General features: G+C 36.2%; 1 protein-coding gene across 2 annotated transcripts in view; it reads right to left on the bottom strand.

Moving 5' to 3' along the window:
- The window catches only part of SLC9C1 (solute carrier family 9 member C1), a 72722-nt gene that overhangs the window by 3094 nt on the left and 42018 nt on the right, over positions 1-27610 (bottom strand). For both annotated transcript variants that reach the window (XM_037525565.2, XM_037525567.2), the window contains 12 exons: positions 24272-24467; positions 23206-23391; positions 20940-21089; positions 19555-19606; positions 18230-18378; positions 16268-16393; positions 14110-14208; positions 12902-13075; positions 8045-8176; positions 7728-7913; positions 5635-5755; positions 2161-2211 (listed from right to left, as the gene is read on the bottom strand). In XM_037525565.2, the coding sequence (XP_037381462.1) occupies positions 2161-2211; positions 5635-5755; positions 7728-7913; positions 8045-8176; positions 12902-13075; positions 14110-14208; positions 16268-16393; positions 18230-18378; positions 19555-19606; positions 20940-21089; positions 23206-23391; positions 24272-24467 (1622 nt within the window). The remainder of the gene's footprint in view (positions 1-2160; positions 2212-5634; positions 5756-7727; positions 7914-8044; positions 8177-12901; positions 13076-14109; positions 14209-16267; positions 16394-18229; positions 18379-19554; positions 19607-20939; positions 21090-23205; positions 23392-24271; positions 24468-27610) is intronic.

The following is a 27610-nucleotide window of genomic DNA, read 5'->3' as shown; positions in this document are numbered from 1 at the left end:
GATAGGACACATTTTGAGGCTGCTGGGAAGGGTCAGATTTATGAAGTAAGGATGGGGTCAAATACAGTGTGGAGAAGGGTCTGAGGACAGATGTGTCTGGCAATGGCAGCGTTGTATGCTCATCCTAAGAACCAAAACACTGTAAGGACCTGTTTGATGTTATGCAGACCTTTTCATTATGTAAAGTTAAGTCACGATTCCAGGCTGATCGTGGTGGGGCAAGGGTTTGGGAGTACTGGGCAGGGAACATGATCAGAAACACAGCCAGAATCTAACACAGGAAACAAAAACATCTACAAAATAACACAATTTGATGATATGTATATGTATTGCTAGTGGATGTTTCTACCATTCAATGGACTGTCTCTCACTTTCATACAATGTCTACATTATCAGGCAAGCATTATTTATTGACGAAAAAGCAGCACTTTAGGGGAATATATACAGGAAGAACATTACCTTTTCTGGTGCTATTCTTTTAAATTTGTTATGAAGCTGACTGTTAGAAGCTTGACAGCTGGCCAGAGCTAGGGAGAAAGACAGTCTACTCCATAGGGTCTAGAAAGCATCTAATATTTTATTAAGTGCCTTCCTTCCTTTTTAAAAAAATTATAATTTCCCTGTTACTTCCTAGTCTTCAGTAGCAGGCATGTTTGGGAGAGTTAGAAGAAGTAACTGTATTCATATTTTTAATAATTGTAATAGGGGGAAGAGTATAAGATGGGTGTAGATGCAGTTTACAATGTTCAGAACAGCTACCTGGGAATAGTGGTATTTATGGGCATGGATTGTTTGTTATGTGCCAAACACTATGCAGTGCCTGTTCCATTTCGTTAATCCCCACATCAGCACCCTGAAATAGATATGCTATTATCCCTGCTTTCTAGATGGGGAGAGTGATGTTTAGGTAGTTCAAGACATTTGCCCAAGGTCATATGGCTAATAAATGATGGGACCAGGAGGCAAACTAATAAATTTTACATCCATGACCAAATGTTTAGACCTCCAGGCAAAGAGCAACAGCCAGGGAAGGTCTGAGGAAAACCTTCCCTGAGAAGACTCTAAAATACTTAGGGAGGAAATGACCTTCCTGCTTTCAGGTAGGATGGGAAACTGCTATTAATGAGTGCTGGCTTCTTGGAAACCAAAGAACTTGTACTCATTTGCATGAGAGAAGCATCCACAGAATCTGTCATCCGTTTTCATTTACTATGCACTCACATGCACTCATGAAGGAGCATATATTCTCAGGGTTTTGTGCCTTGTACTAATGGAGCAAGTGAACATAATTGATGTCAAACATATATTCAACACACAAATACACAATTTTCTGGCTTTTGCTGTTGCAGCAGACATTTTTTTTTTTTTTGGACTCTGAGTATTATAATCAAAACATCTTGGAGTAATACAACCAGTAGTCTTAACAAAGACTAGCATTAAAAAAATTCTCTAGGCTATTGTAGAAATCATAATTTACTTTCACTCTTTTCACAACCCAATGTCATTTCAAAATTTGGGCATCATAGTGTAACTGATCCAACTTCGTGGCAGACAGTGAAATTGATCAATATTTGTGGGCCTTTCTGAATAATGTAGCTTAGCTGGGCACAGATTAGATTAGGGCATTTATCATTGAGCTTGGGCTTTGTGACAGGCACTGTGAATACAAGGACAAATTGTATTCAGGTCTGAAGATTCCAGATGCTTAGCTGAGGTAGCAATGAAGTCTTCAGATCACTTCAAATTTCAGCACAAACTGGCAGACTCATGCACTACAACTGTAGCCATTTGAGGGGGTGACTGGTTGTTAATGTGACTCAAGAATATTCTGGCACCTCTTGAACTTTGTTTCTCTCTGACATTGGTCTAACATTTACCTAAAAATATAAATACAATTTTCATTGCACCCTGCATTAAGAGAAAATGTTAATATCAAAATCTACAAAATAATTAGCAGATGAACTTCAGAATAAGAGAAAATCACTGGTAGTTTTCATAAATTCCAAATTCTCTTTTACTCCAATATTTTTTATTTGTTCATTTTTTTGTTCATATTTATTTTTTATAAGTTCATCTGCTAATCATTTTGTAGATTTTGATATTAACATTTGTTAATATTGTTTTAACAATATTAAACTTGTTTAATTGTTTTAAACTTACCACAACATTTTGCTTCATTTTTAAGATCTTCTTCCAATATTTGTTCTTCAACTAAATGGAAAAAAGTATATGTTAGTTAGCACTGAAACAAAGAACTGTTTTAATTAGTCCAACTATCAAAAACTAGGTTAAAACTAGGTTAAAATCATTTACAGTCAGGACTTGTGATGTGAAACTGAGGGCAATCTCAATTCGTGACAAGAAAGGCCACTTTTTAACAAGAAGCGTTAGAAGTATTTTAAGATTATGCAACAAATGTGCGGGAGTGTGGAAAGCAGAGAGACAAAATCATCCAATGTCCCTCATCCCAAATTATTTTATATTAATATGTATTGGGAGTACCAGGCCCATTGGCAAGCAATTGGGATGCATAAGAAAGCAATGAGTTATGGTCAGTACTTTCCTGGGCAGACAGACTCGCAAATATACCAACAAAAAAAGGACAATGTGGTAAAAAGAACTGTGTGCTTAACAGACTATGGGAGCACAAGGGGAGAGCAGTTTTGAGAATTTGGGATGTATCAGTTATGTATCCATGGCGAAGAAGCTGAGATATAAAGGATAAGAAGTTAGCTCCACAAAACGGGAGTTGTGGGGAGGTGTTTATTCAGAGTGTTCCAGGCAGAGTAATAGAAGGAATGTGTCTAGGAATGAGAACGGCCAGATGGCTCATATTTGCTTATCATTAGTGGTTTATTATGACTAGGTTTTAGAGAGAGGAAAGGAGGTGGCTGATGAAAGAGCAGTTAGTGAAGATTCGGATACCATGACCTGTTTTAGCTTGAGAACGCATGCGTTGAAATTATTGTGTGTCCACACTACTACCTCACACCATACACAAAAACCAACTCAAAATGGATTAAAGAACTAGACATAAAACCTGAAACCATAAAATACATAGAAGGAAATATAGGCAAAACACTACATGATATGCAGATCAAAGACATCTTTACAGACACATCACCCAAAGCAGTGATAGTGAAGGCAAAGATAAACAGCTGGGACTACATCAAATGAAAGAGCTTCTACACAGCAAAAGAGACAATAACAAAAACTAAAAGAAACCCCACCAACTGGGAGAACATTTTTGCACACAACACTAATGATAAAGGACTGATCACAAAAATCTACAAAGAGCTGATGAGACTCAACAACAACAAAGAAAATAATCCAGTCCAAAAATGGGCAGAAGAGCTAAAAAGAAACTTCTCTGAAGAGGAAATGCAAGTGGCCAACAGGCATATGAAAAAATGTTCACCATCACTCGTAATCAGGGAAATGCAAATCAAAACTACCATGAGATACTATCTAACACCAGTGAGAATGGCACATATTAAAAAAACTAGCAACAACAAATGTTGGCGAGGTTGTGGAGAAAAAGGAACTTTCCTGCACTGCTGGTGGGAGTGCAAACTGGTCCAACCACTGTGGAGAGCTGTGTGGAGATTTCTTGACCTACTAAACATAGAGCTTCCATATGATCCAGCAATTCCACTCCTAGGTATTTACCCAAAGGACACAGAAACATCAATTCCAAAGAGCACCTGCACCCCTATGTTTATAGCAGCACTGTTTACAATAGCTAAACTTTGGAATCAACCCAAATGCCCAAAAATAGATGACTGGATCAGGAAGATGTGGTACATATACACCATGGATTATTACTCAGCATTCAAAAAAGATAAACACATGCAATTTGCAGCAACATGGATGGCGCTGGAAGGGATCATGCTCAGCGAAAAAAACAGAAAGAAAAAGAAAAATATCGGATGGTCTCACTCATAGCAGGAATCTAGAAAACTTAAATAAGGGACCAGGAAAATGAATATCTATAAGAAAGTGAAAATCATAATCAACCAACAACTATGAACCAGAGACACTTTATGAGGGGGGGGGGAGGGATTGGGGTCAAAATAAAGGGGTTGCAATTGCTTGGGGAATATAAAAATAAAAAAATTTAAATTTAAAAAAAAGAAAGAAAAAGAAATTATTGTGTGTCCACATGGATTATATACTTGTGAAATAAAAAAGATACAATTCATTCAAAATTCACAATGCAATGTTCTATAATTGGTATTCTTATGTGACATATCACCAATTTTTTCTAAGTTGCTAAATGAGAACTTAATTGATCAATGTCTATATACCATTCACTCATGTTGGTTGAGGAGTTAATTTGATTAATAATTTATTGTTAGACATTTTGATTACTTCTAATTTTTATTTCTATAAATAATCTTCAATTACCATGTTAACTTTTTAAACTTTATTTCTTCAGAATAAATGTCTAGAAATTATGTTATTTAATCAAAGGATCTAAAAACCTTTATGACTTTTGGAATTGTGATAAATTTATCAATTCATACAGCATCAACAAGTAAGAATATATGTCAAGATTCACTATATTTTTGTCAATACCTATTATAATTCTATAAAAAGTGTTACTAGTAGACAAAATATTTATTTCCATTTCTTTAACATTAGCAGTGTTAAAGATTTTTCCATATGTTTTTTTTTCCTGTGAATTTTCCTTTCCTAATCTCTTCACTGGTAATATTTTTATTGTTACTTAGGATTTTTATAATTTGGAACATTTTACCCCTTCAGTGAAATGTTAAAAATGATAAATATTAAGTTATTTATTCCAGAATTTAATTCTTTATTCATTTTTTTTAAAGATTTATGTATTTATTTATACAAGCGCTGGGTACAGTCAGAAGCCCGGGAGGGTGAGAGAATTCACCAGAGCCAGAGTGGGGAACAGAACAGGCAGACCAATGAAGTACACTGCTGAGGGGAGCAGCGGGCGGCAAGAGAGGTCTGCGCGCCATGCGGGACCCTCCTCCTGTGGCTGGGGAGCAGCCGGGGATTGAACCGGCGCTGTAGAGGCTGCAGGCAGCTTCACAACCCAGCGCTCAACTGCTGCGCCACCGGGGAGGCCCCTTTATTCATTTTTAAAATCTACCTCAAGCCTATTTTCCAAATTTAAATCAATGGCTTAATAGTAGTTACTATTCATTTATGTTATGTTTTACATTTATTACTGTGAAATTCATATGAAGAATAGGCTTTAAGTCAGATTAGCCATTGAGGTCCAATGATTTAGATCTCTGCTCTTCAGATTGTTTTATATCTCTGTTGCTCTGTTGTTCATACTCCACAACACTTCTTCCATTGTACTTCTATAAAAATGTTTTAATTTTGGGAAAACTAGAAATTTCCTTGTTAATTTTCATATATTATTATTATAATTATATACACGTGTTTATTTTTACAGATGAAATATAGAATACTTTCTAACTTTAACTTAGGTGTTCTCAGTTTGACTTTAACATTAGATGTCACATTATGGCCATTAAAAGGACTCCTCTGAGTCTAGACAGAATGCATACAATAGTTCCTAAATAAATACATGACTATATTATAAATTAAAAGTCAGTTTTCAAAGAAAACTGCACAAAGAAATTAACTCACATGCTGAGGTAGATTTGTGTGCAGACAAAAACTTTCTGTTGCTCCTCCTCCTATTGAGTTTTTTTAGATCAACTTGTGTTTCGACAATCATTACCTTTGTGAAATCTTCAGTGCCTTGTACCTGACAGTTGACAGAATACAAGTTAATTTCTGAGTTTATACAATCACACAATTAAATGTTTCTCTAGTAAGCCACAATCTCACATCTTCTCTAAAATTCTGACCCCAAAAATGAAAAATAGCAATAGATTGCTCTGGCTAGGACTTCCAATACTCTTTTGAATAGTAGTGGTGAAAGTGGATGTCCTTGTCTTGTACCAATCACAAAGGAAGTGGTTTCAGCCTTTCACTGTTGAGTATGATGTTGGCTGTTGCTTTGTCATCTATGGTGTTTATTATGTTAGTGTATGTTCCATCATTACCCAGTTTTTTGAGGGTTTTTATCATAACTGCATGTTGAATCTTATCAAATGCTTTCTCTGCATCTGTTGATATGATTGTATGATTTTTCTCTTTTGTTGACATGGTGAATTACATTGATTGATTTTTTTTGCTGTTGAAGCATACTTGTGTGGCTGGAATAAATCCCTCTTGGTCATGATGTATGATCCTTTGGTTGCATTGTTGAGTTCGGTTTGCTAAGAATTTGTTGAGGATTTTTGCAGCTATGTTCATCAGAGATATTTATAATTTTCTTTTTCTGTGATGTCTTTGTCAGGTTCCACTCTCTTTTATTGGAAAAAATTTTAAGCATATAGAATAATTGAAAAAGTGCCATAAGCATCCACATGCCTACCATCTTTGGATTTAATATTTATTAACATTTTGCAATATTTTTTATTCTTTTATCTGAATAATTTGAAAGTAAGCTGTAGACATCATATTACTTCACCCAAGTCTTCTAGGATGTGTCTCCTATGAAAAAGATACCTCTTACCTCATGATTCCTCTTCCCCACCTCATGTTTTTTTTGGTTCCAAATGTACCATGCAAACACTATTCCAGCTATCAGTGCTTTATTAATATATTCAGGTATTTTTCTTTCCACTTGGCTATGAGATTTCTTTAGGGCAAAATGCAAATCTTATTTGTCCTGAGCACAATAGCATATAGCACACTCTCTGTCATGTTATTTGCCTAGTATATATATACCTAAGTTAAATGACTATAAATTTCTTTTTCAGTTTACTTTCTGTACACGTGTTTTCTTTGCCCCTCAATTTTTTCTCACATATGCCACTCGTACTGTATCCCTGAACATGAACATACACACACACACACACACACACACACACACACACACACACACATTTTGTCTTCCTGCAAAGCAGAGCTTCTCATTTTGATTAGGGCAACAAAACTTAAATATAGGAAGTCATTCGCTTTTTTTTTTTAAAGATTTATTTATGCATACAAGAGCTGGGGTACAGGCAAGAGATGCAGGGGGTGAGAGGATTCACTAGAGACAGAGTGGGGAACAGAACAGGCAGACCGACTGAAATACACTGCTGAGGGGAGCAGCGGGTGAGATAGGAGAGGTGTGCCTCTCCATGTGGGTTTTTCCCTGGCCAGCCGGGGATTGAACCCATGTCACAGAGGCTGCGGATTGCCCCATAGCATGGTGCTCAACCCCCTGCGCCACCAGGGAGGCCCAGGAAGTCTTTCACTTTTACATTCACTTTAAAATTAACTGGGGAAATACACACTGATCATCAGTTCAACATGGGTCTGGCAGAACCTTTCTAGAATACTGTTGATACAGTCCAGACAGGGTTCTTCTGCAATGTGTAAATGAACTTAATAGGCCATCTTGCTATTTATAACTGCATCAAAAGCTAAATGTGACCGAAAACACATAGCTTGACTTCCTGCATTGACGTTGAGCAGGAATAGCTTGGTATTTGGTGTGTACATGCTACAGCAAACAGCAAACATGGTACATGTGTGTATGTATGTGTGTGTGTGGTATATTGATGCAGTGATAGGGGAAAGGGAGAGGATTGGAAGGTGGAAAAGTAACAATTTTTCTAATGTGAATACATTGTTGCCTACATTGCATATTTATTTGAAGATATGAATATATGAATATTTACCTGACAACATGTTGTAGGAATTAAGGAAGGGGCCTTATAAGCTTTTCGTAACTGACAGTCTTCTACAGCTCCATGGATGAGGATGACATAAACTACAGTTTCACCATAGATGTCAGTTTTGGTATTCTTTGGTATATCTTTCACAAAAACATTACAAAGCTTTAGTTGCAGCTTGTAGCTCCAATCCTAGAAGGAAAGCACAGTTTCATAATGGAGTGATTATAAAGCTTACCATAAATTCATGAATAGTTATTTTATAACGATGCTTTAATGCACTGCATTCAGAGAGCAGGATGAGTTTTGTAAACACCTCTTACCTCATAAGACAAGTTCTCCTTGATTTTTCTGGCAGTAATAGAAAGTCCAAGTTTTAGCCACATTTTGTATTCCATGTGAGGATAATATTGATCAAAAGCTTTATACAAATGATTTTTGGGAATGAAATATGTCTGGAGAAGGAGGAGATAAGTTTAATATTTCATCAGTATACTCATTGTTTTTTTTTAACCATAAAAAATTTCTTTTTATAAATTTTATTTTTGTATTCCCCATACAATTGCAACCCCCTTATTTTGACCCCAATCCCTCCCCTCCCCACCCCGCACCCCCATAGAGTGTCTCTGGTTCATAGTTGTTTGTTGATTTTGATTTTTACTTTCTTATAGTTATTCTTTTTCCTGGTCCCTTATTTAAGTTTTCTAGATTCCTGCTCTGAGTGAGAACATCCGGTATTTTTCTTTTTCTTTCTGGCTTATTTCGCTGAGCATGATCCCTTCCAGTGCCATCCATGTTGCTGCAAATTGCATGCGTTTATCTTTTTTTGAATGCTGAGTAATAATCCATGTATATGTACCACATCTTCCTGATCCAGTCATCTATTTTTGGGCATTTGGGTTGTTTCCAAAGCTTAGCTATTGTAAACAGTGCTGCTATAAACATAGGGGAAAAGAAGGTAATGGAGGCATCACACTCCCAGACTTCAAACTATACTACAAAGCCATAATCATCAAAACTGCATGGTATTGGAACAAGAACAGACACACAGACCAATGGAATCGAATAGAAAATCCAGAAATAAACCCACACATTTATGGTCAACTAATCTTTGACAAAGGAGCAAGGAAAGTTTGTTCAATAAATGGTGCTGGGAAAACTGGGTCGCTACATGCAAAAGAATGAAGCTTAACTACTACCTCACACCATACACAAAAACCAACTCAAAATAGATTAAAGAACTAGACATAAGACCTGAAACCATAAAATACATAGAAGGAAAAATAGGCGAAACTCTACGTGATATGTACATCAAAGACATCTTTACAGGCACATCACCCAAAGCAGTGATAGTGAAGGCAAAGATAAACAGCTGGGACTACATCAAATGAAAGAGCTTCTGCACAGCAAAAGAGACACTAACAAAAACAAAGAGAAACCCCACCAACTGGGAGAACATTTTTGCACACAACACTAATGATAAAGGACTGATCACAAAAATCTACAAAGAGCTGATGAGACTCAACAACAACAAAGAAAATAATCCAGTCAAAAAATGGGCAGAAGAGCTAAAAAGAAACTTCTCTGAAGAGGAAATGCAAATGGCCAACAGGCATATGAAAAAATGTTCAACATCACTTGCAATCAGGGAAATGCAAATCAAAACTACCATGAGATACCATCTTACACCAGTGAGAATGGCACATATTAAAAAAAACTAGCAACAACAAATGTTGGCGAGGGTGTGGAGAAAAAGGAACTCTCCTGCACTGCTGGTGGGAGTGCAAACTGGTCCAACCACTATGGAGAGCTGTGTGGAGATTTCTGGACCTACTAAACATAGAGCTTCCATATGATCCAGCAATTCCACTCCTAGGTATTTACCCAAAGGACACAGAAACATCAATTCCAAAGTATATTCATTGTTTTAAAAAATAATATTTTCTTATATGTATTATATGTGTGTATGTATTTCATGCTTCAAGGATCATTTGTTAAAAATGCTATTATAACAAAATCAATTGGCTGCATAGATGTGCCTCTATCACTGGATTTTTTTCCATTCCATTTTTCCATATTGTTTTATCCTTAATCCAATACCACATAATCTTGATTGTAATAGATTTGCAATATCTTTAAATCAGGTGATCTAATGTTATCTTTAATCAAATTTATTTTGCCTATTCTAGGTTCTTTAAATTTTCATATAAATTCTAAAAGTGGTTTGTAAATTTCTATAAGAAAAAGTCCTGGAAATTTTAATTGAGATCTATATAGCTCAATTTGGGAATAACAGACAATTCAATAACATTATGGCTTGAAATCCATGAATATATTTCTCCATTTGTTTAAATTTCCCGGAAAACATTTCTTCTCCTCCTGCAAATTCTATTATACATACATTATACCAGCAGATGAGTCTATACATTTGAAAAATACTGTTCTCTTTCTTTTTCAGACATTATTATTTCTTTTATCTTGTTTCCGGTTTCCTGACTCTTTCTGTACTGCCACCTCCAATCTATTCTCTTCTAAAATTTACATCAGACTTTCTAGATTTCCATATTATGCTTATATTTCCCATCTCTTCTCATTAAGACTATAATTTCCTTTGACTATATTGCTCTTTAATTTTTTAAAAAATCTATTCTTAGTAATAGATTTAGTGCCTTTGTCTGCCTAATCCATTTTCTGAGCAAACTCAATATCGTCTTCTAGTCTTTGCTCCCTTCCCCTCCCCCATCCTCTTCACACTATTTGTCACAAATTTCATGTGTCTTTGCTTGCTTACTCATTCTAATTGCTGATGATGCCTTGTAGAGATTCCAGCTTCTATTTCCATCTCCTAAATATTGTAATATTTTTATGGTAGTAGGCACTTCTTTCACTCTCTAATTGTAACAGGGTGGTCCCCAGGAAAAGGGGAGGTTCCAGGTTTACTGCCCCACCCAAGGGAGTGTGGAGCAGAGGAGGGAGAGAAGAAGCTGCAGAGTAGACTGAGGAAGCAGGATGGAGAGCAGGAGGAGACCTGGAGGAGGCACATGGAGCCTAGAGACACGTGAAGAAACTGCTTGCCTTTTGGTCATGGACTGGTTGACACAGATGTGGGTGAGAGACCCGGGGGGAGGTGACAATGGCAGTTTTTGTCTTGATTTTGATTTTGCTCTTTTCCTTCTAGACTTGTCTGGTTGTTTCTGATCCTTTTCTGTGAGTCCCCACTGGAAGATGCTTAAAACTTGTGGCAGGCTTTGGGGCCTTGCTCTGGGCCAATTCTCCTTGGGTGGACTTTTACCCACGAGGGGATGGGTGACTTTGGGTGCTTGATTTAGAAACCATATTCTTTGTCCTTTCTGTATTGTTCACTAATTGTATTAAAGTTCCTTCCCACCAAAGTCTCATTTGTTTTGCGTTGATGCAGCAGATGGCAGAACCTATTTAGAGCAGGCAGGTTTGCGGGGTCTGGGATGCCCTCCCTGCCCTGTAACAGATTCACCTAGAATTTAAGCTGAACTTTATTTTCTTGAGACCATGTATCTTGGTGGAACTTAACCACCAAATTCTGTCTCCACCTGTAGACCTTGTCTGGGATTGAACTGAGATGCTGTTAGGCTAGCTCTAAAGCAGATGTCACTTTAGGTCATGATGTTTACCCCCAGGAACTATTCATCTGCATGCCTGAGGAATCGCTTTTCCTGTCAGGCAGAACCTTAACTACCCCTAACCTTCGTACTCTAATACCAGGGATTAATACCTCTAATATCTCTGTTCTGGTAAGTTTAGTTCTGTCTCAACCAGGGCGTATGCAGCCTAGCTCTTAACCAAGGACTTGTAGAAAACCATCAGACAGAGTCCTTAGATCTTCTTCTGTGCAACCACTTTTTCTAGGGGCTCCAGGCTGGAACTCTAAGGGCATATCTGCAGCTAGAATGCCGTAACTTCTGATCTCTCCCTTGTCGGCTCAGAGGATCAGCGTAGATTGGGGCTTATCTTATCTCTTTTCTCTTAAGATTCCCAGACTTATGCCACCTGTTTTCCAAAAATGCTGAAAACATTTGCTCCATGTGTTTTGTCAATTTTTATGATTGTTATATGGTAGGTGCTATAGTAGTTTGCTACCAGTAACTCTGTCATGGCTAGAAAGAAGGTAGAGTATTTTAATGCAAATTTCAGGCATCATCATTTCATTAGCACTGCTCTCTTTCTTCTCCCCTCCCCCTTTATATGTTATTGATTTGTTGGGGGAAAAAAAAGGAAAACAGATTATATGTGTAGAACTTCCCATATTCTGGATTTATTTAATTTCCCCCTCCTAGTGTCATTTTCTCTCCTTTCTGCATTTTCTCTAAACTTGCTGGATGTGGGATGCTTCAGGTTTTCTGTATTGTGCGGGAAGACTTTGTGGAGCGCTAATAGTTTGCTGCATTTTCAGATGAGGTACATGACGCCCTATTGTCCCAATTTTAGTCATACTAAGACTGTTTTAGGTGGTGTTGTAAGAGGGTGGTCCCCAGGAAAAGGGGAGGTCCCAGGTTCCCTGCCTGCCTCACCCAAGGAAGGGTGGAGCTGAGCAGGGAGGGAAAGAAGCTGGAGAGGAGACTGAAGAAAAACAGGATGTATGTTTACTTCTTTTTCTTTTAAAAACTCCATTTTCAGAGTAATAGGTTGATATTCTAATGTCCTCATTGGATATTTAAAAAGTTGGCATTGTTATCGCTTATGGATTTTTATATATGGAGTTCAAGTGTCTGCCATTATTTTTCTTTAACGTTCAAATTAGGCCAGTGGAGCACCTGTTGCTTGGAGGCTTTTGTCCTAAGTTACGTCTAGGGAAACTACTATCTACTTTGCTCAACCTTCGTGTTAGTAGATCTTCGATCGTCTTCTTCCTTACCCCTAATTTGTGATTTTGATAGTTAACATATTCCACCCGATTTCTTCATGAAAGACCTCATATAACAGGTTTTTCTGCTTAAATTCTTCTTTCTCTATGGTAGATTAAATTTTGCAAGCTTTTAGCTAGAACATTGTACTCAGGATAAGTATCATTCTGTAACAAGTTCCCATACTATTTCTAGTTTTTAAAAAAGTGTCACTAGACTGTAAATACATACAAAGCACAGGCATAACCTTATATTTGATACTAGATAGCAAACAAAATATAACAGATGATACTTTCTGACCTCCACTACAGTTTTGCAGATGGCAGAATATTTCATGGTTTCTTTAGTTAAGCAGTTTAACTCTCCTATTATTTCCCCACTGATCAGGTAATCTATGTAAGTTAGCTGATCATCTTTTTCCTCTGACTCCCAGAGTACTTTTTCAATTCCCACACGTGGTTTTGATCTTTCAAGCTGTTCAGGAACAAAGAGAGAAAAATACATAGTTAATCTACTAAAACTGTTAGGGGGAAAGGACATGTCCTTTGCTAATTCCATACAGGCTTTGTGGACCCCACCCCCACTCCAGACTAAAGCCATCAAGACATTGGGAAAGACAAATCCCATCACCACCAAAGGAAAGGTGGCTGGGACCTGAGGGTGGAGTTAAGCAGCCAGGTTTGGTTTAAAAACCAGACACATGGGCCTTGGGGTTGCTCTCTCGCGCACCTCCTGGCTTCACGGCTCACAGCTCCTGGCTCGCGGCCAGCTCTCAGAGTGCCATTTGGGATTCCAGATCAGCGGATCGGGTAGGACGCATTTAAAACTTTGTCTCCCACTTTTCTCCCTGAGTTGTACATTTCCTCATTTCCCCTTCCCTTGTGAATACATCTTCTATTAACCTTTCGTGTGTGCCTGCAGCAGAGGATTAAGTCCCTTTTAAGCGCGCGTGTGAGGAACCACAGTCAGGCAACCCGTTTTATATCGGGGCTGCCCTGTAACAAAACAACCTGATTTATGACTTTTCCCCTTTGGTAGTAATAGATATACATATACATACATACATACATACATACATACATACATACATACATACATATATATATATTGTTTGAGGATACTTATTATTTGCACCTTTTAAAGCAAATGTATTAAATTAGCAGTGATTTAGAAATAATACATACTTAAATACTCTCATCTTTCCCATTTGTCCTATTCAGTCTATCTATACTTGCTTTAGAAAGGCTAAATGACCAACTCAGATAAATGTAACAATTTACTTAATTTCCATATCAAGGATCCATCCTTTAATAGTTTCTCGTCATCTATGGGAAATTGATGGATAGTGTTAAACATTGTGTCTGAAACAGAAGATTGTTGCTTGGATAGTAGCTGCCATTCTAAAAAAACCATCACTACAGTTCTTAACATGGAAAGCTATTCATTCTCAATTCTACAAAGTTTTTAACTAATGCTCACAAATGCATTTAAAAGAAACTCTTCCTTACCTTTACCATTCCTGAAACAATTACATAAATTCCTTGGGGCTCATCACCTTCTTTAAATATATCATTTCCACAATCAAATGTTATAACTCTGGCTTCTTTCTAAGAAATATTATCAAATATATGAGACACAAACCTAAAACAATATTTTAGTAATTAGACACAAACCTAAAACAACTATTTAGTAGTTGGGGAGGATGAAGCTCACATTTTAATAAAGTTTTTATATTTTTATTGTAATTGTAAGATCTGAGGTGTTAATAATAAATTTATAAGAGAAAATGGGATTATGAATAGCAAAGAGAGGTGGGTACTCATGGATAGACACAATTTCTGATGAGGACACAAATCATTTAATCTATTAAAGGTGCATAAATCAGATCACCCTGTGATTTCCAGAACACAAGGCATCCCTTGAAGGTGCCTTGCTCTGACATGAAGAATATTTTGAGCTAAAATCTATGGAATCCTCTGAGGCTGGGGATAAGCTTCTGTCCTTATCTATGTCCTTCACCTTTTGCTAGTCAAAGAAGAGATCAAGTCCTTAGCTTCTGACTCTTTTCCTAGTTGAAGAAGCAATTGTCTCCTTTTTATGACCTATAAGAATGTAGTTGGGGGGGGGTCCTCCAGTTGTAGGTTCATTAGTGAATGTTTCTTCTCTGTCTGAGAAGTTCATCTTTATTCTCAGAGTAACAAACTTGTTTGTCATGTGAAATCTCTCCCTTTTCTCTCCTTGATGCCCTAGGTCGCTTAACACAACGTAGGTATCCCTGGTCTGCCCCATTATTCTTGAGATTTTTACAAAAATAAAAGCTCTCCAAATAAATATCATACATATATTATTAAATTTTGGGTTTTTCTCATACTAATCTGTCTGATGTTCATTTGTCCAATCTTAGAAGAACCAAGACGAGGTGGGGGAAATTTCTTCCTATGCCCCAATACTAGAACAGAATGAAAACATGAAACTATCTCATCTAGATGAAAAATAACTAGGACAGATGCAGGTTAATGGCACATGTATATCTCATACATACTCATGTTCTAAACAGCAGGTTGAAAATATAATTGATTTTAGGGCGCCAAGTAGATATAGAAAAAGAATTGTATAAATACAAGTTATACTCATTTACTTGTTTATTCCATAAATACCTATTGAGCACCTATTATGCAATATACCCAGTGCCAGGGACTGAGTATTCAAAAGATGCATGATTTAGACAAATAGTATTTTTTTTTAGGAAAGAGTTTTAAAGATTATTGTAATGTAATATCATGCTATAATAAAGGTGTGTGAGTGTGTGTGTGTGTGTGTGTGTATATTACATATATATATATATATATTATATATATATATATATATAAAATGGATACAATGGTGAAATCTTTGGTCTTACAGACTCATGATGATTGATGGAAGTCTACTGGTGGGGTGTTTAACCCCAAAGCTCATTTTCTTGAGTATCTTTGGGTGGGTATGTTTCCAGAGAAAATAATAAGCAGGAGGGGTTGAAAAACATGTGAAAACAAAGGACCTTCAAGGAAAGTAAATAGCACTCACAGGAGAATGGAATTAGAAAGCAGTGTAAAGTGATTAGGGCACACTTAGGGGTTCAGTATAAATGGAGTGTGGGTATATGATGAGTGATTAACAGGAGATAAAGATGGAGGGGTGGGCGAGAGGAAGGCTGTGGAAAGATTTTGAGTGTCATTCAAAGGGATTTTGATTGAATCTATTCGCAATAAAAGACACTTAAAGAATTTTAAACTGGAAAGTATTACAATTTAATCTTTATTTTTATTTTTTTTTAATTTTTTTTTTTTTTTAAGATTTATTTATGTATACAAGCACTGGGTACAGTCAGAAGCGCGGGAGGGTGAGAGAATTCACCAGAGCCATAGCGGGGAGCAGAGCAGGCAGAAGGACCGAAGTACACTGCTGAGGGGAGCAGCGGGAGGCAGGAGAGGTCTGCGCGCCATGCGGGACCCGCCTTTGGTGGCCGGGGAGCTGCCAGGGATCGATCTGGCGCCGCAGAGGCTGCAGGCAGCTTCGCAACCCAGCGCTCAACAGCTGCGCCACCGGGGAGGCCCTAATCTTTATTTTTAAAAGGTCATATGTTGGTAAATTAGAAATGGCATTACTAGGAAATAGAAATATTACCAGAATGAAGTGTATAAGATGTTTGTCTTTATCCAGCCATGGAACATGGTATAAGACTTCATCAGCAGAAAGAGGTTCGATAGTAGACTGAAAATTAAGTATATCTCTCTTTTTGATCATTATCAACTATCAATAAAACACAAGATTTGAGAAAAGAGATGAATGAAACTGGTGCTCACCAGATATTTATCACTTTGTATTATTTCTTTTTCTTGCTCTTCTAGAATTTTTATTATCTTACGATAAACTTTATGGAAATCTTATGGAAACCTATTATCCTCTGGAAACTTTTTTCTGTGCTATCATTATTCTGAAGTTATGGGCGAGATTTTAAAAGTTAACCATTTAACTGAATATAGCAGATAAGCAACAAATCTTAAGTGTCCACTCAAAGAACATTCACAATGTGAAAATACCTGTGTAACCCACATCCAGATTAAGATATGAAACATCTACTATACCCTGGAAACCTCCCTTATGGTCTCTTCTAGATATGATTCCTATCTTTAGTTGGGAAAGAATTTTGTTGTTTTAGACACAGCAGTGAATTATCCTATTAATCTTATGCCTTTAAGTTAATTTCCTAGGACTTTAAATTCAAGTCAACAAATAAAGGGAATATTTCTAAATGTTTTGCCAACTAATACAATTCATATTTTTAATAGACATTTTTATCTAATTATCGATGGGACTTTCCTTATTAGCCTTGTAAGATCTTTTCTGAGCATTCTGAATTAGATTTAAATTTCATCAAATGTTTTTCCTTCGTTGATCTCTTAAGTGTCTTGTATAGCTATTTTTGGAGGTAAAACTTTTTCACTTATAGTACATTAAGTTTTTAATATACTTCCAGTTTCAATTAGCTATTATGTTAACAAGATTTGTGTATATAATTACAAGCATAGTATATTTATGTTTTTTTCTTATTCTGTTCTCAAATTTGAGAATAAATTTTATACTTAGATTGATTTGTGTTCCTCTATATCTTATTACAAGCCATGATATCATTTAAATAATTCAGAGATATAAAATTATAATTAATGTTTACCCTATGTTGACTGTTTCTTTATAAACATAGTATTGATGGGAAAATTTTATCAGTGTCAGAGATAATTCCCAGAAATATATTGATAACTACTAGCCCAGGATAAGTAATAGATTCAGGAGAAGTAATAGAGTCATAGTACTCTGTTGTGGGGGCAGATCATAACAGGAGATGGTTCCTCACTATGGTAAGAACAAAAAGAGAAGTTGGCCACTGCAGCTGTGGTAAGGAAGCTCTTTCTAGCACGTACTTTCCTTTATTTGTATTTTATTTGTTTAATATATACATTCCTCTTTACTTAATGCAAGAAACATGTAACACATACAGAAAGAAAATCACTCATCTAAAGGGCCCTGTCCCAAAAAATAATACAGGAGTCACCCACACTGAATGAAATAAGGCTCTGGCTTTAAAGGGGATTTTTCTAGCAACACTTGGAACATGAGCAAGGCTATTGCAAAAATAAAAATTCCTGAACTGAAGGGGTATATCTGTGGGGTAGATATACTTAGATCCACACTTAAGAATATTTAAGTCAGCTCCCACATCCAAAATTCATCAGGACTTTATGAAATGTGTAACTTTTTATTGTGGGTTAAAAATTTTTACCTGCCCATCTTTCTTCTTAGAAAATAGCGATGAGAATTCTCTAAAATATACTATATCCCTTCAAGTTATCAAAAATGCACCTCCTTATAAACAAATGCAATACAATCACCAGTGCTTTGCACACAGAGGAGGAGCAATTTAAGCTCCTTCCTTCAAATTGGTCGTGAAACACTTCTTTAGGCAATTATTTTAAGTTAGATATCCATATCTCATGTGCGGCCATACTGGAAAGAGCCAAAAGCAGGTTTGAAGGTCATGAATGACTATTTGCCAAGTAAAAATTTGCTTCGAAAAACAGTCTGCCTTACCTTATCGATTTCAGCCCCTTCGACTTTATGAAGAATTCCTTTTAGCCTGAAAACCTTAACAATTTGTCTAGCTAAATTGAGCATGAAATGAATCTGCTCCTTTGTTTTCATAGTGATAGCAATTTCTGGGTGATCATACTCCAAGTAGCCTGAAAAATAACAAAGTATTTTCATATGAAATAAGAACATTGTTTAAATATTTCATGCATGCAACAAGCTAATACTGCTGCTCTAATTTATGGAGCTCAACCCTCAACGCAGGGAAATGCATGTATCCTACTATGGCCTCTGCAATCCATTGTAATTCACCAGTGTGTGTTTTCTTGTCACCAGCACGTACCTGTGCCTAAGCCCAGGAAAGATAGACAGCCCCAGTTCAAGGTAAATATCGTATGGATTCACCTGCACTGGACCCAGGACCTAGAGATGCTTCTGAGTTGTAGGTCTGGAATTCTGGACCCTCTTTTCTATGCTGTTTAAATCAGGATTTTTGACTATAGACTATGTGCTTTCATCTGGCTTCATATTAAGCCTCTCTCTCAGGCTAGGTCATTGTCCACTCACCCAGTGTGCGCTTCTAGATGACTCATTATCTATGAACTTTTGCCTGTCTGGCCTGGATTCCTGGATGCCCATGAAAATATGATCCACTTAGTCTACATTTAGATTTTCCCTTGGTCACCACCTCTTGTCTGGCCATAGAAGATCTCTCAACCCAGGCCTCATTCTCAGGCTTGTTGTACCCTTTGCTGCCCACTGTCTGCTAGCAAACACCTTTCTTCCTCTGATACATGCACACTGTACTATAGGGGTATGTCTGTCCCACTCCCAGGATCTTTCCTGAGTTAGGAGCATGACCTGAGACTTGGTTGTTGCCAGGTATTGGTAGTGAGCCTCCCTGCAGTCATCACAAAGATTTGAGACTGTTCTCATGTCAACTCATTATGAAACCTCAGATGGTAGCTCTATGGCAAATGGAGGGAAGAAATAACTTCCTTCCTTGTGTTTCTCAGGGAGGTATTTGCACTCGTGGGTTGGCAGAAAATAATTATGTGGTAACCATGAATTGCTAGGGTGTATCTTTGAAACAGACATTAAAAGGCCTTCATTTGGTATAAAGCAGAGAGAACAAGTGTGGAGAGGTAATATCACAACCCTCCGCTCCAGCCAAAGACACAATAATGTTGATTATTGAAGGTAGTCACTTTATTACTAGTCATAAGTAGGTTTCCTCGAAGATCATTTAGTTATATTAACTATTACTTCTCTAAGGTAGTGATTATAAGAGATGCTTGGACTGAACCTTTAAAGTAAGAGGCACCTACCTAGTTCTTTCATAGCATGTCCTGTATTCTTTTTTACTCTCCCTAATAACATCTATGGAACAAAAGAAGTGTTATTCCTGCTGGAAAACAAATTGATTAAAACATCTTTACATTAGCAATTGATGGATTTTTAACCTAAATTATTAACTTTAAAGAAAAATATGATGGAGAAGAGAGATTAGAGATTAGATTTCAGAGATTGGAATTAAATTTTGTGCAATGAAATCTCTTTTGCTCCAGCAGAATGGAGGAGAGGATAAGAAGTCGCACTACCTAGGCCAATTTGAGAAGCCTGCAAAGCGAGCCATGTGTTTTCCCTTAAAGTAACTCTCTTTAGGATTCTATGGAACCTAAAAACGAAGGCACGGCAAGTGTTTTTCCATTCAAATTTATGGAGGTCTTCAAATTTGGGACATAAGTTCAGTTTTCAACCTTCAGTGAGGTAGGAGGTTTGGATAAGCTGTGCGAGAAGAGAAATGAGAACTAAAACTGAACAGCATCTTGGTGATTCAAATCCTTTTGTACTTTCTACTGTGTACCCTCAAATTTCAGTGTAAGTATGAGTCATTAGAAAAGGTAACAAAATTCTGGATAATAACTTTAAAGTTACAGGTGGTGAAGAGAAGAAAGATACTGTTTTTTTGTGTTTATATGAAACGCTCAATTTTCTCAGCTACTAAACTTTGAACATATAATATAGGGCATCCAGATGTTCTAAATTGCCTTGAAAGGTAATCATTTCATTCCACATATCTGATCAACTTGTGTTACTCTTCCTCAATTAAAAAAAAAAGATATCTAGAACATGGGACCTACCTTTGTGTCTGGGTCTAAAAATGTAATCTCTCTTCATTATTCTCATTTATGTAATGAGGCAGACAGGGTTTCTCTTTAGAAGGGCTACTGTTACTTCTTTCCATCTGCTAGAGCCCTGTCTTTTATTTCTTTTGCTATTTACCATGGCAAAATCCGTGATTTTCAGAAAGAAACAGAAGGAGCCTTTGGGAATCGGGAGGAAGCTCTGTTAGCTCAACACTGCCATCATTCTCACCCTCCTCCCGTACTTCCTCTTTCATGCTTCTGCAACATGACGGTGCCTACAACTTGCATTGGGAAGGAATTAACCAGACATGCAGGTTTCGTGATCACAGGGCTGAAAGGTGCTTTCCAAGTGCCTCTAACCTGTTAATGTGGCGCAGATATTTTCAGCAAGGAGATATTTGAGAAACCTAAATGTAGACGGGTTTAAGTTTTTGCAGAAGTTACTTAGCAAACGGAGAGTCAAAGATCCCACACTTAAATACGCAGAAGGGACACCATGGGTCCTCACCCATGGTGAGGGGTGGGAGTGTAAACCTTTCCTTAGTATTTAAAATTTTCCTCACCTTTTTAACCTGTTTAGAGCTTTCAATCTTATCAATTATTGTCATTATGTCTGATTCACCTTGGACATATCCTTTTAGTATAGCATACTTAAGGGACAACTGATGACTCATCTTTTTATCTATTAATTTCAGGATCTTTGGTGTTACAAGCTGAAAAAAAAAACAACCAGGATTACTGTTTAATATATATATAGTACAAATATTAGTTGTTTACATGCTAATTAGTTTAGCTGAAATGTATAATAAAAAGAAATGACATGCTCTCAGTAGTAATTGTGGTAACCTGTCAAGGCTTTTAGTTATTTTATCCATGGTATACTTATAAATTCATGGTTAGAGTGAATTCCTTGTAGCTTATAATGTCAGGCACTTATGTAAAATGATGACTTTATTCTTTACTTAGCTTCCTTTGGAGAATGGATGCAGTTTTCATCTGGTTTAAATTAGTAGTAAATGATGGGTTTATTCTTTTGGATTTAGGCCATAAAGTAACTATCTATAAGGTATTGCCCTTTTTACTCATTAAATCTCTACTAAACTTCACATTAGATGTTCCTTTGAGTTAGAATTCTTCATCCTCTATGCTCCTTGTTTGGCTCTACAGTTAACTTCTCATTATTTCTTTTCTGAGAGTGTTAAGTCTCCTGGTTTTCTGTTATCATTGTGTACTTTCCAAGCTTCAGCAGACTTGGCTGTTCCCCACGCTCCCTACCTCTGCTCTGCGAGCTCCATACTCTGTCTTCTAACCACCTGCCCTGAATCCTCAAAGAACTTATATTCATTCCACAATATTCATTTCAAGTGTCACCTTAAAAAAAAGGAAGTCTTTTCTATTCCACTAGCTGTCTTTGCACACTACTGCTTTGCACCTACTCTCCTATATGACCTTGGGATATCCAGATTACTTGTCTTTGCCCTTCTTCGTTAAGCTCTCTGGGGGCAGAGACTAAATCTAGTAAGTCTTCATATTCTAAGGTCCGACCATTTGGCGTAAGGGTTCAGAGTTTCCTTTGAACAAGCAAACTTCTCTTAGGCGGTTCGCCAGTTTCTTCATGTAAAATATTTGATAGATTCCGTATGTCCTTGTACCAGAAAGTATTAACTGGTCCCTGGAATACACTGAAATTGCCTTCCTCGGGTGAAATTGTATACTAGCATTAGTGGCAGCCTTATATAATACTGAAAAAGAATACGCTATTAATCATATACTTTTAGACCTGGTTGCTTTATACCTCTCAGTAGCATAAGAATTTTTTAAGCACATGTGAGAAAGATCTAAAAGTAAATATTCTAATCTGTTGGCCTTATCACTTGATGAACTATGTCTTGTTTGGCTTTATATCTCCTAGAGTGCTTATGGGTATATATTTTGTTTGTGTGTGAACAGAGAAGGAGGTAGAAGGGGGGTCAGTGTGTGTGTGTGTGTATTTCATATGCCTTGGGATGGAGTGAGTTTCATGTCATTTAAGTAATCATATAGAATATAAATAACTACATATATCACTTGTTATAGAAAGATGTATTACACAACTGGGGTCATTTTGATTCTTTGATTCTATAACAATATGAAATTATATAATACCTAATGTGTATTTTTTGGTCTGTGTGAATGTATTATGCTTGTTTTGTCATTATGAATGGTTTACATGGTTGTTTTGTTGGTTTTTATATTTTATCACAGGTACCTGTAAGAATGAAGATTGCTTCGGAGCTAATTTTGCGCTCATAGTAATGTGGAATTTTTCATGTGGTCTCAATTCAAAGGAAAAGTGGCAATAAATTCTTTTATGTGCTAAGTGAATTCTAATACAACTTGGATATTTGTAGTATAAAACTTATTTTTAAGGGCCTCCCCAGTGGCGCAGCGGTTGAGCGCTGGGTTGTGAAGCTGCCCGCAGCCTCTGCAGTGCCTGTTCAATCCCCGGCTGCTCCCTGGCCACCGGAGGTACACTGCTCCCCTCAGCAGTGTACTTCGGTCCTTCTGCCTACTCTGCTCCCCGCTCTGGCTCAGTGAATTCTGTCACCCTCCCACGCTTCTGACTGTACCCAGTGCTTGCATAAATAAATAAAATAAATAAATAAAAATAAATCTTTAAAACAAAACAAAACAAAAACCAAACTTATTTTTAAAAGGTAACTAAAGTTTAAAATATAAATATCAGGCTAATGGAAAGTGGAAACCACAAAACTAGTAAACTGATTTTCATTCATATTTCATAAGACAATCAGAAGAAATTTGAAATTGCATAATGTAATAGTTCTTTACCTTCAAAATGCGCAATACACGAAATATTTGAACAATTTTCATAAAGAGTGCTGCTTGATAATAGTCAAAAGCATAATGAAAGAAAGTTGCCTCTGAAAGTATTACATCTATAATGCCAATTAATGTAATTACTAATTCAAATAGGTTCCAAGCATGTAAAAAATATTCCTTCCTCATTGCTGCAATCTGTTCATTAAAAAAGAAATATAGAAACCAAACAAAGGATCAGGAGAAAGACAAAACTTGCAAGCTGACCATTAATCTGAGACATATAACTGGAGGCAAGACCTATTGAATCCCAGCTCAGAGCTCTTTCTCTTAAATGGTTTTTGGGAATCTTCACTCTTACCTTAACTCTATTACAATTCCTAACCCTAATTGCTACATCTCCTCTAAATTCTATGAAATCTCCTACAGTCTTTCCAACGCAATCAGAATTTATCATACACATTGTGATTAGATATGACTTCCCCACCCCACCAAATAACATGGATTTTTAACTTCCCAGTAAAGAGTTGCGGTTCATTATTTTTGTCCCATCCTATAGCAGATCTAATTCTTCTATTTAAATCTGGTTAAAAAATACTTTATATTATAGCTAGTTGATGCATGACATAATAATTATCAGTTTGTGGGAGTTCATTTCCATCATTTAGCAACTACCTGTATACTGAATGTAAAAGATCAAATTATTCATTTAAGTATAAATGAATATCAATCTACCTATTCATCTTTATTTAGTATAAAAATAATAAAATGAACATCCATGTATTTATCACCTGGCTAAGTTTAAAAACATTTACAATACCTTTGAAATTCACTCTGGGTTGCCTTGACACACACCATATTAAAATTTATGTAATAAATCCTTAAAGTATGGATTTTTTTAAAAAAACATTGAAAATTAAAGTTCTTTTGTTTAATGAGTGATGGAGAATTTCATACTCTCTCTTAGAAAACTGTAACTAGTGTTAAAATGAAGGTAGGAAATGCCCGTTAGATACTTAACATGAAAACACTCAAGACACACAGACAGACAGACACACACACACACACTTTAGATTACCTTAATTAGGATCTCCAAAATATAATATGAAAGAAAAATGTAGTTAGAATATTTCAATTCATATTCATACATTTTATTTAACATGGATAGCCACATAATTGTAATAGGAAATAGATTCATTAATATCACAAGGTATCCGGCATACTCAAATTCATCAGTAAATACTATTTTATGGCTTATACGAAGAAAGTAGTATCTGTAAAAAAAAAGGTTTTATTTGATGAAAGAACTACGCTGAATTATTTTCATTATATAGTTCTGTTCTAATTATCTAATTAGAACTGTTCTGTTCTAATTAGCAATAATTACAGAATCCAATTTACTTCTGGTAGTCATCACTACCCCTGGTACATTATGGCATCCTACCTCAGATGTCCTTTCAATTTCCTCATAGGCTAAACGTTTTGAGGACAGTTTTCTTCTTTTTCACCAACCTTGTATATATTCTTACTTTTAATACAAATGCTTTGAACCATAAGACAAGGGCAATTTGAACTGGAAATACTAAAAAATAAAACAAAAGGACTCCTCCCACTTTCCAATTATTTTACTTTTCAGCGAAAACTACTAATAACAGTTTGAATACTGCTCCAATAATTTTGCTTATATAATCCTTATCTATAAATATAAAAGGAGTTATATCAGACATGTTCTGTAGACTTTTTTTCTCCCCTTTTAATATTGTGTCATGAGCATCTTTCCTGGAATAAATTCTGGAATGAATCCCACTATGTGTGGTGGTATTATCTAAAATAATAAACATGCCTTGAAGAGTAGTTTCAATTCTATACCAACTATGCTAGACAGTACAATTGTGTATGAAAGGATAATTTTAATTTTTTAAAATATTCAACTAGCATAATGTACTATCGTTAAAACCTAAATAAAATAATTAATCAACTACCAATTGAAAATGGGTAAGTACTGGATCACTCCCCATTCTCCAGGATTTCTAGGTAATGCAGGTTCTGATCCTTTTTAACATTGGGGTCTTACTTAATAAAAGATGAAATTATGAATATAGAAACATATGATCCTGTTATCACATTTCCAGGACCATCCAGGACCTCAGGCAGTGCCTGTGTGAGGGAGTAATGAGGGAGTAATGAGTGTTAGCCCTGTTACAAATATCACTGCAATACCACCCCTGCCCATCCCAGTCATTTCTCAAGATTGCTTTTCTTTTTTTCCCAACTTATTCCTTTCCATTTTTCTTTTGTTTTTTTAAGATTTATTTATTTATTTATACAAGAACTGGGGTACAGGCCAGATGCGTGGGAGGGTGAGAGGATTCACCAGAGACAGAGTGGGGAACAGAACAGGCAGACTGACGAAATACACTGCTGAGGGGAGCAGCAGGCAAGACAGGAGAGGTCTGCCACACCATGTGGGACCCTCGCCAGCCGGCGGGAGATCCAACCGGCGCTGCAGAGGCTGCAGACAGCTTCACAGCGCTGAGCTCAACCACCTGCGCCACCAGGGGAGGCCCTCCATTTTTCTTTTCTTTTTTTTTTCATATTATTGTGGTATGACAGACATATGAAAGTGTAGCTCAAACTGATTTCAAACAAATCATTCCAGTTCCAACTAGTTCAAACCAAACTAAACTATCTCAAACCAGATCAAACCATTTCTAACTGGCTCAAACCTACTCAAGCTGGTTCCAACCAGCTCAAAGCCGATCAAACCAGTTTCAATCAGTTCAAATTGGTTCCAGCAGTTCAAACTGACTCAAATCAGTTTCATCCAGTTCTAATGCTTCAAACCAGCTCAAACCAGATCAAACTGCATCTTAGAACATACAATCTACCAACCTTGAATCATGAAAAAAATGGAAAATCTCAATAGGCCAATTACTAATGAAGAAATTGAGGTAGCAATCAAAACCTCTAATAGAAGTCCAGGACCAGATGACTTTACTGGTGACTCCTACCATCTATTTAAAAACGAATTAATAACTCTTTCTCAAACACTTCCTAAAAAAAATAAGAGAATATGCCCATATCAATTTTATAAGACCAGCAAATGCCTTTTAACATCTATTGAGATAATCATATGATTTTTATCCTTCATTTTGTGAATAATGAATCACTATTATATTCCTGACCCACATGACCATGATGTACCATCCTTTTAACATATTAAATTTGGTTTGCTAACATTTTGTTGTGGTTTCTTATTGTAGGTCCTTGAAGTATTTAAAGTAGCTGAATTCCATAAGTTGGATGTTATGTTTCCATTTTCTTTTGGTGGAGAAGTTTTTTTATTTCCATTTTTATTTTTTCTTTAACTTATTAATTGTTCAGTAGCATGTTGCTTAACATCTATATACTTGTGAATTTTAGTTTTGTTCTATAATTTTTTTTAGCTTAATACTATGTGGTTAGAAAACATGTTTGATATGAATTCAAAATTCTTAAGTTAATTAAAACTTGTTTTGAGGTCTAATATATGATCAGGTCTAGAGAATGTTCCATATGCACTTGAGAAGAATGTATATTCAGTGGTCTTAGATAGAATGTTCTGTAAATGTATTAAATCCACTCTAATATTGTTTAAATCCAATGCTTCATTACTGATTTTCTGCCTGAATGATCTATCCATTACTGAAACTAGGATACTGAGATCTCCTACTAGCATTGTGGTATTGTCTATTCTCTCCCTTTAGGTCACTTAATGTTTATATATTTAGGTTCTCCTATGTTGGATGCATAAATAATTACAAAGGTTATGTGTTCTTTTTGGAATGATCCCTTTATCATTATATAATGGTATCCCAGCTTTCTTTCAGTTTCCATTTGCAATGAATATTTTTTTCTATTCCTTCACTTTCAGTCTGTATTGTCTTAATATTGAGGTGAGTCTCTTCTATGATTATATAGTTAGGTTATGTATTATCCATTCAGCCACTTTATGTGCTATGATTAGAAAATTTAGTCTACTCACATTTAGTTTAATTATTAATAGTTATGAATTTGCTATTACCATTTGTTGTTTTCTGATTATTTTGCAATACCTTTCCCATTCTCTTACTCTCTTTTTCATTTGATAATTGTATATATGGTATAACTATAAAATTGACTATTATTTAGTCATAAAAAGGAATAGACTATTGGTACATGCTAAAAAGAAGACAAACTTTATATGCTACTGTTATATGCTACAATGTAGATGAAAACAATATACTGACTGAAAGAAGTCAGAAAGAAAAGGTTACATATTATATGGTTTCATTTATATCAAATACTCAGAATAGTAAAATCATATACAGAAAGCAGATTCATGCAACTCAGGAGTCGGGGAGAAGGGAGAATGGAGAATAACTGCTTAATGGTACTA

This window comes from Talpa occidentalis, unplaced genomic scaffold, assembly GCF_014898055.3.
Source record: "Talpa occidentalis isolate TD23 unplaced genomic scaffold, MPIMG_talOcc4v2.1 talOcc4.4, whole genome shotgun sequence".
Lineage (NCBI taxonomy): Eukaryota > Metazoa > Chordata > Mammalia > Eulipotyphla > Talpidae > Talpa > Talpa occidentalis.
The sequence above is the reverse complement of the archived record's forward strand: the minus strand, read 5'-3'. Positions and strand labels throughout refer to the sequence as shown.